The 11,306-nt window shown below is 36.8% G+C and overlaps 1 protein-coding gene across 1 annotated transcript; it reads left to right on the forward strand.

The window, feature by feature from the left end:
• The first annotated feature begins 898 nt into the window (after positions 1–898).
• Positions 899–1,837, forward strand: LOC122423642 (olfactory receptor 6C75-like). Its single transcript, XM_043440892.1, has one exon. The coding sequence runs from the start codon at positions 899–901 to the stop codon at positions 1,835–1,837; it is 939 nt and encodes a 312-aa protein (XP_043296827.1).
• Positions 1,838–11,306: the final 9,469 nt, after the last annotated feature.

The following is an 11,306-nucleotide window of genomic DNA, read 5'->3' on the forward strand; positions in this document are numbered from 1 at the left end:
CCCTAGGTTGAGAAGATCCCCTGGAGAAGGAAATGGCAACCTATTCCAGTATTCTTGCCTAAAGAATTCCATGGATAGAAGAGCCTGGCATGCTACAGTCCATAGAGTCACAAAGAGTTGGACAGGACTGAGCAACTAACACACAATGTATTATATACATTGTACATATAATAGAGTGGACTTATAATAGGTTAGCAGTTAATAAAATATGTTACAGAATACACTACAATTCAAAAGACACCATTAGAACAGATTAGCAAAAAAAAAACAAAAAAAAAAACAGATTAGCAATTAAAATTAGAATGTTTTGCAGTGCAGACATTGGAATTAGATTGAGTAAAACTTCCCATCCACTAAATACTTCTATATACTATTATCAGGGACATGTTACTCTACCAGTTGGACAACCATGTTATCGCCAAAGATTGTAAAAGTTTCAATGGATAAGGAAAAAGACATGCTTATACAAAATAGAAAAATTAAAAATTTGCATGAAGCAGAAAGCAATAAAAGTATATCTTCAATAATGTTGGGGTATACTGGAGGTAAGTTCTCAGTTTTATTTGAAGTTTTAAAATCAGCGATTTAAGCCTCCATTTCTCTTGTTTACAGGAATATATCGAAGATTTCAGAAGAAAGATTTTTCTACTGATATGTGTGAGAAAACAATGAAGGAAGTACAGGATAGTGAATTAATACATGACATAATAAATTGCAAAACTTTAAAAGTCTTTTGTTACTATATACTACTAAAACGTTTTCCCCTAAAAGTACAAGGAAGCAATATTGTGTGTGTGTGTGTGTGTGTGTGTGTTTCTTTGCTGGTGCCATAATTTTGAAAATTTCTTCATCTGTTTTACAGCTAACACAAAGAATACCATTATAATAAAGGTAAATAATGAGAAATTACACAGAAGTAACCGAGTTTATCCTTCTTGGATTGACAAATGATCCACAGTGGCAGGTTGCACTGTTCCTATTTCTTCTTGCTACCTACATGCTAAGCGTGACTGGGAACCTGGTCATCATCACCCTCACCCTTTCAGATCCCCATCTGCAGACTCCAATGTATTTCTTCCTTCGAAACTTCTCATTTCTAGAAATATCATTCACGTCTGTCTGCATCCCCAGATTCCTTGTCGCGATCATGACCGGAGACAGCACCATTTCTTATAACGGTTGTGTGGCTCAGCTGTTTTTCCTCATCTTCTTTGGGGTGACAGAATTTTACCTCCTGGCTGCCATGTCCTATGACCGCTATGTGGCCATCTGCAAACCTCTACATTACACCACGATCATGGGCAATAGAGTCTGTATACTTCTTGTCTTTAGCTCCTGGCTTGCAGGATTCCTGATCATCTTTCCACCAATAATCCTGCTCCTGCGATTGGATTTCTGTGCCTCCAATGTAATTGATCATTTCATCTGTGATGCTTCTCCCATCCTGCAGCTTTCTTGCACAAGCACTCGCTTTCTAGAACTCATGGCATTAATTTTAGCTGTGGTAACACTCATGGTGACTCTAACATTGGTCATTCTCTCCTACACATATATTATCCAGACAATTCTGAGAATTCCTTCCACGAGTCAAAGGAACAAAGCCTTTTCCACGTGTTCCTCCCACATGAGAGTTGTCTCTCTGTCTTATGGCAGCTGCATCTTCATGTACATTAAGCCTTCGGCAAGGGAAAGGGTGACTCTAAGCAAAGGAGTGGCTGTGCTCAATACCTCAGTGGCTCCTCTTTTGAATCCTTTTATATACACCCTACGAAATCAGCAAGTGCAGCAAGCCTTCAAGAGCGTGGTCCAGAGAATGGCCTTTTCTTCAAATAAGTGAATGCGATCACATTAAAAAAATTACCTCTAAAAAGAAAGCTGAATGAAAACCTCTCTGCCTCTCTCTACATAAATTCTTTCAACACCTCATTGCATTCTTACAGTTAGACAGATGTATACATCATCAATGCCCGTTTTTCTTATTAGCCTAAAATCAAGGTCCTAATTCTTTTAAGTTACATGAAAAAGATCAGTCTTCACCTGTGTAACAGAATTTTAGATGTCAGTAATCTCCATTGTTTCTCATATCAAAGAAAGGTAGATTTGGGAGCCTTACAAAGATAGAGATTGTTTTAAGAAGATTACCAGAAACCACATATAAAAATAACATTTATTTTATATGAAACAAAAATATGTATTTTAATATCTCTAAAATGTCATATGTCACCAAGAAAACATGCTATAATATTTAGAAGCATTGTTAAACTATCTCCTTGAATTTATTAATAAAATAATTAAAATATGTTGGAAAATAAAACAGAAATTTAATATAAAATATGCCATCATTATCATTAAATTTGCTATTTGAAATGAGGCTGTATTTATTTTTTATTATTTTCCCCAGAATATAATAGCAATTTCTGTGCAGTGGAAGGGATGAACTTTAGCTTATTTTTCCTTTGATATTATCTCCTGAAAATAAGATCCTTGAACTGAAGATTAGCTTATTTTTGCCAACCATATTTGAAAATAAAAACTATGGTCTCTGAAGGCAAATTAAGCTATCCTGATGAAATTCATATCTATATTCAGACTGTTTCAATTCATACAAGAATGCTCTGTCCTACAGACATTAAGAACATGATAAATGCAGAATCAAGAATGGTGTGAGACACTGATACTTTGGAGGGTAACTTGGAAATGGCAATATATTAATTTTTAGCCTTAGTTTTCCTTTATTACCAAATCTACAGTACTGTTTTTCTCTTCCTATCATCTCTGTCACAGAAGTTTCTACCTCCCTCATTCATAGCCGAGAAAATGACCCTGGGAGTTAATATTTGATAACTGTAAAAATGTGTCAAAGCCTGTTTCTTATGGTTAATGAGCCCCTTGACTCCAATGTATCGCTAAGACAATTGGTTGTCTTGGGATAGGAGTTATGTCTAACTAGATACAAGATAAGAAGATTTGACTTTGGTGTCTTGATTTCCAGCTTGGTCCGATAAAAGTACTACTCTTGGTTAAGGTAAAAAAGCTCCAATACTTTGGCTGCCTGATTTGAACAGGTTACTCATTGGAAAAGACCCCGATTCTGGGAAAGATTGAAGGCAGAAGGAAAAGCGGGCAACAGAGGATGCCATGGTTGGATGGCATCACCAATGCAATAGACGTGAACTTAGGCAGACTCTGGGAGATGGTGAGGGACAGAAAAGCCTGGCATGCTGCAGTCCATGGGGTCACAAAGAGTCAGACGTGACTTGGCAACTGAACAACAACAAAGAGCTCTACATATTTCCTAAGTCCATGATAAAATATCTTTTCTAATTGTTTATAGAGAAATGTGACCAAGAGAGCTTATCCTTAAGCTCTCTCCTATTCTTAAATTATACTATCATGGGATGGGTTACTTTTTTCAAACAGAATTAATATAATATCACCACAAAATGAAAACAAAATGATAGTTTTATTTGATTATGAATTATTGGAGCAATGTGTAAAGAAATAATACAAGTTTGCCTTTAGAAAACTATGACAAGTAAACAGAAATGCAAAAGTGAAAATTGAGTGTTCAAAACAACATTGGAAATATTAACTAGATGAATCTAAACTGCATTATGATATATATAATAGATACCTAAAAAAGTAAACAGGAGAGAGAGAAAGCAAGGTCAGAAAATAAGATGGTAAGGGGTAGTGATCATTTCAATTGACAAAAACTTACCTAAAGAATAAAATTTTGCCATTTGCAACAACATGGACCTGGAAAGTATTATATTAAGTAAAATAAGACAGAGTGAGACAGTTGCTGTATGTTAACTGTGAAAATCTAAAAAATATGTGAAATCAAAAAATTTTAAAAAAAGAAATAAAACAAACCAGAGAAAACAGATTCACGGATGTAAAAAATAAATTATTGGTTAATAAAGTAGTGAGGAAAGGAATGTACAGAGGGGCAAAATAGGGAAAGTAGTTAAAGAGATGCAAATTACTTGTATAATTTGTAAAGTGTACAATAAATAAGCTACAAGAATACATAGTATAACACAGGGAAAGTAGCGAATCTTTTGTAATTACTATGAATGGAATATAACACTAAAAAATTGTGAATCAACATGTTGCACACATGAAACTTGCGTAATATTTAAAATCAACTGTCTCCATAAAAAGTGCATTTTTATGTGAAAAAATTTATTACCTCTAAATAAACATTTTAAATTAAAAATAAATTTTAAAAAATCCAAGTTAAATCCCTGCTTAAACTGAATCATTAATATAGTTCAGTTTATGAAAGAGGGATAAAAATGGGTGAAAAGAAAAAGGAGGAAATGCCTAACAGCACCGGAAGACTATTAATTTTTACTGTCAATAAGGATGTAGGTGAATAATCAAATGAAGTTAATTACAATTTGAAATAACGTTCAGAGATATATGACAAGCAGTCTGTTTTACCCCTTTAAGTGACCTAAAATACTAATAGACAAATCTCTTAATGAAAAAAAAAAAGGAAAAAACGTGTATTACTGAACTAGTCAAGTTAAACAAGATGTTAGGGGAGAAGATATGGATTAATATAATCAAAAGTGAAAAAGAAATGACTGCTACTGATCTCATTCATACTAAATGTAAAAAAGCTTTATAGTGATGCAAAGGGACTGACCAAAACCATCCCCAAGAAATAAAAATGCAAAAGGGCAAAGCAGTTGTCTGAATAGGCCTTACAAATAGGTGAGAAAAGAAGAGAAGTGAAAGGCAGAGGAGAAGGAAAGATATACACAACTGAATGCAGAGTTTCAGAGAATAGTAAGGAGAAATAAGAAAGCATTCATAAGTGAACAATGCAAAGAAATAGAGAAAAATAATAGATTGGGACAGACTAGATCTCTTCAAGAAAATTAGAGATACCAAGAAATGCTTCATGCAAAAATGGGCACAATAAAGGATAGGAACAGCAAGGATATTAAAAAACGCAAAAAGGATGAAGCAAGAATACACAGAAGAAATGTACAAAAAAGTTGTTAATTACCTGGATAGCCATGATGGTGTGGTCACTCACCTAGAGCTAGACATCCTGGAGTGTGAAATCAAGTGGGCCTTAGGGAGCAGTATCAAAAATAAAGTTAATGGAGATGATGGAATTCCAGCTGAACTATTTCAAATCCTAAAAGATGCTGCTGCTAAAGTGCTGCATTAAATATGTCAGCAAATTTGGACACTCAGCAGTGACCATAAGACAGGAATTTAGCCAATTTTCATGCCAATCCTAAAGAAAGGCAATGTCAAAGATTATTCAAACTACCATACAATTGCACTCATTTCACATGCTATCAAGATTATGCTCAAAATCCTTCAAGCTAGACTTCATAATATGAGAAATGAGAACTTCCAGATGTACAATTGAAATTTGAAAAGGAAAAGGAACCAAAAACCAAACTGCCAACATCGACTGGATCGTTGAAAAAGCAAGAGAATTCCAGAAAAATATCTACTTCTGCTTCATTGACAACAATAAAGTCTTTGACTGTGTGGATCACAAGAAACATAAAATTCTTAAAGAGAAGAGAATACCATACCACCTTACCTGTCTCCTGAGAAGACTGTATGAAGGACAAGAAGCAACAGTTAGAACCAGACATGGACCAATGGACTGGTTCCAAATTGGGAAAGGTGTACATCAAGGATGTGTACTGTCACCCTGCTTATTTAACATCTATGCAGAGTACATCATGCAAAATATTGAGCTAGATGACTCACAGGCTGGAATCAAGATTACCAGGAGAAATATCAGCATCCTCAGATATCCAAGTGATACCACTTTAATGGGACAGAGCAAAGAGGAACTAAGGAACCCCTTGATGAAAGGGAAAGAGGAGAGTGAAAAAGATGGTTCAAAACTCAACATTCAAAAAACTAGGATGGCATCTGGTCCCATCCCTTCATGGCAAATAGATGGGAAACAATGGAAACAGTTCACAGACTTTATTTTCTTGGGCTCCAAAATCACTGCAGGTGGGGACTGCAGCCATGAAATTAAAAGACGCTGTTTGGAAGGAAAGCTATGACAAACCTAGATAGCATATTAAAAAGCAGACATTATTTTGCCAACAACATCCATGTAGTCAAAACTATGGTTTTTCCAGTAGTCATGTACAGATGTGAGAGGTGGACAGTAAAAAAAGGCTGAGCACCAAAGAATTGATGCCTTTGAACTGTGGTATTGAAGACTCTTGAGAGTCCCTTGGACAGCAAGATCAAATCAGTCAGTCCTAAATGCATCAACCCTGAATATTCACTGGAAGGACTGATGCTTAAGCTGAAGCTCCAATACTTTGGCCACCTGATGTGAAGAGCTGACTCACTGGAAAATAGTCTTATGCTGTGAAAAGTTGAGGGGAGGAGGAGAAGGGGGTCAAGAGAAGGAGACTGTTGGGTGGCATCACTGACTTGATGGACATAAATTTGAGCAAACTCTGGGAGATGATGAAGGATAGGGAAGCCTCGCACGCTGCAGTCCATGAAATCCCAAAGAGTCACAAACAACTGAGTGACTAAACAGCAACAGTCTTATTTCTGGTCCAACCCTTTAATCCATACATGACTACTGGAAAAACCATAGCTTTGACAAAAGAGACCTTTGCCTGAAAACTGATATCTTTGATTTTTAACATGCTATTTAGGTGTGTCATAGCTTTTCATTCAAGGAGTAAACATCTTTTAATTTCATGGCAGCAGTAAAAATCTGCAGTGATTTTGCAGCCCAAGAAAATAAAATCTGACAGTGCTTCCTCTTTTCCCCATTCTATATTTACCATGAAGTTTTGGGAACAAATGCCATGATCTTATTTTCTTCAAAGTTGAATGCTTTTTTTTTTTTTTTTTTTAATTTTCCTTTAATTAATTTTTTACTGAAAGATAATTGTTTTACAGAATTTTGCTATTTTCCGTCAAACCTCAACATGAATCACTCATAGGTATACATATCTCCCCTCCCTTTTGAACCTCCCTCCCATCTCCCTCCTCATCCCACCCCTCTAGTTTATATAGAGCCCCTGTTTGAGTTTCCTGAGCCATAAAGCAAGTTCCCATTGGCTATCAATTATACATATGGTAATGTAAATTTCCACATTAAACTTTCCATACATCTCACCATCTCCTCCCCTCTCCCCATGTCCATGAGTCTATTCTCTATGCTTGTTTCTCCATTGTAGCCCTATAAGTAAATTCTTCAGTACTATTTTTTCTAGATTCCATATATAAGTGTTAGAATATGTTATTTATCTTTCTCTTTCTAACTCATTTCACTCTGTATAATAGGTTATAGGTTTATCCACATTATTAGAACTGATTCAAATATGTTCCTTTTTATGGCTGAGTAATATCCCATTATTCATTAACAGGCAAACTGGAAGTGGTCAAACAGTAGATGGCAAGAGTGAATGTCAACATTCTAGGAATCAGCAAACTAAAATGGACTAAAATGGGTGGATTTAACTCAGATGACCATTAAATTTCCTACTGTAGGCAGGAATCCCTTAGAAGAAATGGAATAGCCATCATAGTCAACAAAAGAGTCCAAAATGCAGTACTTGGATGCAATCTCAAAAACGACAGAATGATCTGTGTTCATTTCCAAGGCAAACCATTCAATATCACAGTAATCCAAGTCTATGCCCTGACCAGTAACACTGAAGAAGCTGAAGTTGAATGGTTCTATGAAGACCTACAAGATCTTTTAGAACTAACACCCAAAATAGATGTCCTTTTCATTATCGGGGACTAGAATGCAAAAGTAGGAAGTCAAGAAATACCTGGAGTAACAGGCAAAGTTGGGCTTAGAGTACAGAATGAAGTAGGGTAAAGGCTGATAGAATTTTGCCAACAGAACACACTGGTCATAACAAACACCCTCTTCCAACAACACAGATGTCCAACTCTACACATGGACATCACCAGATGGTCAACACTGAAATCAAATTGATTATATTCTTTGCAGCCAAAGATGGAGAAGCTCTATACAGTCAGCAAAAACAAGACCAGGAGCTGACTGTGGCTCAGATCATGAACTCCTTATTGCCAAATTCAGATTTAAATTGAAGAAAGTAGGGAAAACCACTTGACCATTTAGGTATGACCTAAATCAAATCACTTACGATTATACAGTGGAAGTGAGAAATAGATTTAAGGAAATATATCTGATAGACAGAGTGCCTGATGAACTATAGACAGAGGTTCATGACATTTTACAGGAGACAGGGAACAAGACCATCCCCAAGAAAAAGAAATGCAAAAAAGCAAAATGGCTGTCTGAGGCGGCCTTACAAATAGCTGTGAATAGAAAAGAAGTGAAAAGCAAAGGAGAAAAGGAAACATATTCCCATTTGAGTGTAGAGTTCCAAAGAATAGCAGGAGAGATACGAAAGCCTTCCTCAGTGATCAGTGCAAAGAAATAGAGGAAAACACTAGAATGGAAAAGACTAGAGATCTCTTCAGGAAAATTAGAGATACAAGGGAACATTTCATGCAAAGATGGGCTCAATAAAGGACAGAAATGGTATGGACCTAACAGAAGCAGAAGATATTAAGAAGAGGTGGCAAGAATACACAGAAGAACTATACAAAAAGATCTTCACGAGCCAGGTAATCACAATAGTGTGATCACTCACCTAGAGCCAGACATCCTGGAATGTGAAGTCAAGTGGGCCTTAGGAAGCATCACTACAAACAAAGCTGGTGGAGGTGATGGATTTCCAGTTGAGCTATTTCAAATCCAGAAACATGAAGCTGTGAAAGCGCTGCAATCATTATGCCAGCAAATTTGGAAAACTCAGCAGTGGTCACAGGACTGGAAAAGGTCAGTTTTCATCCAATCCCAAAGAAAGGCAATGCCAAAAAATGCTCAAACTATGACAAAATTGCACTCATCTCACACACTAGTAAAGTAATGCTCAAAATTCTCTAAGCCAGGCTTCAGCAATACAAGAACCATGAACTTCCAGAAGTTCAAGTTGGTTTTAGAAAAGACAGAGGAACCAGAGATCAAATTGCCAACATCTTTTGTATTATCCAAAAAGCAAGAGAGTTCCAGAAAACATCTATTTCTGCTTTATTGACTGTGTCAAAGCCTTTGACTGTGTGGATCACAATAAACTGTGGAAAATTCTGAAAGAGATGGAAATACCAGACCACCTGACCTGCCTCTTGAGAAACCTGTATGCAGGTCAGGAAGCAACAGCTAGAAATGGACATGGAGAAACAGACTTTTTCCAAATTAGAAAGGGAATATGCCAAGGCTGTATATTGTCACCCTGCCTATTTAACTTATTTGCAGAGTACGTCATGAGAAATGCTGGACTGGAAGAAGCACACGCTGAAATCAAGATTGCTGGGAGAAATATCAATAACCTCAGATATACAGATGACACCATCCTTATGGTATTAAGTGAAGAAGAACTAAAGAGTCTCTTGATGAAAGTGAAAGAGGAGGGTGAAAAAATTGGCTTAAAGCTCAACATTCAGAAAACATCTTAGTTTGGCATCCAGTCCCATCACTTCATGGCAAATAGATGGGGAAACAGTGGAAACAGTGGCTGACTTTATGTTTCCAGGTTCCAAAATCACTGCATATAGTGACTGCAGCCATGAAATTAAAAGATGCTTACTCCTTGGAAGGAAAGTTATGACCAACCTAGATAGCATATTAAAAAGCAGAAACATTACTTTGCCAACAAAGGTCCGTCTAGTTAAGGCTATGTTTCTTCCAGTAGTCATATATGCATGTGAGGGTTGGACTATAAAGAAAGTTGAGTGCCGAAGAATTGATGCTTTTGAAGTGTGGTGTTGGAGAAGACTCTTAAGAGTCCCTTGGAATGCAAGGAGATCCAACCAGTCCATCCTAAAGGAGATCAGTCCTGGGTGTTCATTGGAAGGACTGATGTTAATGCTGAAACTCCAATACTTTGGCCATGTGATGTGAAGCCCCGACTCATTGGAAAACACCCTGATGCTGGGAAAAACTGAAGGCAGGAGAAGAAGGGGATGACAGAGAATGAGATGGTTGGATGGCATCACCGACTCAATGGTAATGAGTTTGGGTAAACTCTGGGAGTTGATGATGGACAGCGACGCCTGGAGTGCTGCGGTTCATGAGGTTGCAAAAAGTTGGACATGACTGAGCGACTGAACTGAACTGAACTGAGTATTCCATTGTGTATACATACCACAACTTCTTTATCCATTCATCTGTTGATAGAAATCTAGGTTGCTTCCATGTTCTAGCTATTGTAAATAGTGCTGCAATGAACAATGTGATACACGTGTCTCTTTCAATTTTGGTCTCCTCAGGGTATATGCCTAAGAGTGGGATTGCTGGGTCATATGGTTGTTTTATTCATAGCTTTTTATGGACTCTCCATACCATCTGCCATAGTAGCCAAATCAAGTTTTAAGCTAGCTTTTTCACTCTCCTGTTTCACCCTCAACAAGAGGCTCTTTAATTCACTTCCTGCCACTATAGGGATATCATCTGCATATCTGAAGTTGTTGATATTTCTCAGAGAAATCTTAATTCCAAGTTGTGATTCATCAGGCCCGACACTTCACATGATGTACTCTTCATGGAAGTTAAACAAGATGACAATAAAATCTTTTTCTACTATTTCTCTATTTTGAACCAGTCACTTGTTCCATGTCTGATTCTAGCTGTTGCTTCTTGACTACATAAAGATTTCTCGGGAGATAAGTAAGGTAGTCTGGTATTCCCATCTCTTTAATAATTTTCTACAGTATGTTGTAATCCACATAGTCAAAGGCTTTAGTATAGTCAATAAAGCAGAAGTACATGTATTTCTGGAATTCTCTTGCTGCTTGTATGATTCACTGGAAGTTGGCAATTTGATCTGCTTCCTCTGTCTTTTCTAAACTCAACTTGCACATCTGAAATTTCTCATTTCTTGTACTGCTGAAGTCTAGCTTGAAGGATTTTGAGCATAGCTTTGCTAGCATGTGTAATGAGTGAAATTATATGGCAGCTTGACGTTCTTTGGCATTACTCTTCTTTGGAACTGGAATGAAAACTGACCGTTTCCAGTCCTATGGTCACTATTGAATTTTCCAAATTTTCTGACATATTGAGTGCAGCCTTTTAACAGGGTCATCATTTAGGATCTGTAATAGCTCAACTGAAATTCCACCATTTCCACTAGTTTACTTCATAGTAATAATTCCTAAGGCCCACTTGACTTCACACTCCAGGATGTCTGGCTCTAGGTGAGTGACCACATCTTCATGGTAATTTTAGGACATCGTTAAGA

Source organism: Cervus canadensis, chromosome 21 (assembly GCF_019320065.1).
Source record: "Cervus canadensis isolate Bull #8, Minnesota chromosome 21, ASM1932006v1, whole genome shotgun sequence".
Classification (NCBI taxonomy): Eukaryota; Metazoa; Chordata; class Mammalia; order Artiodactyla; family Cervidae; genus Cervus; species Cervus canadensis.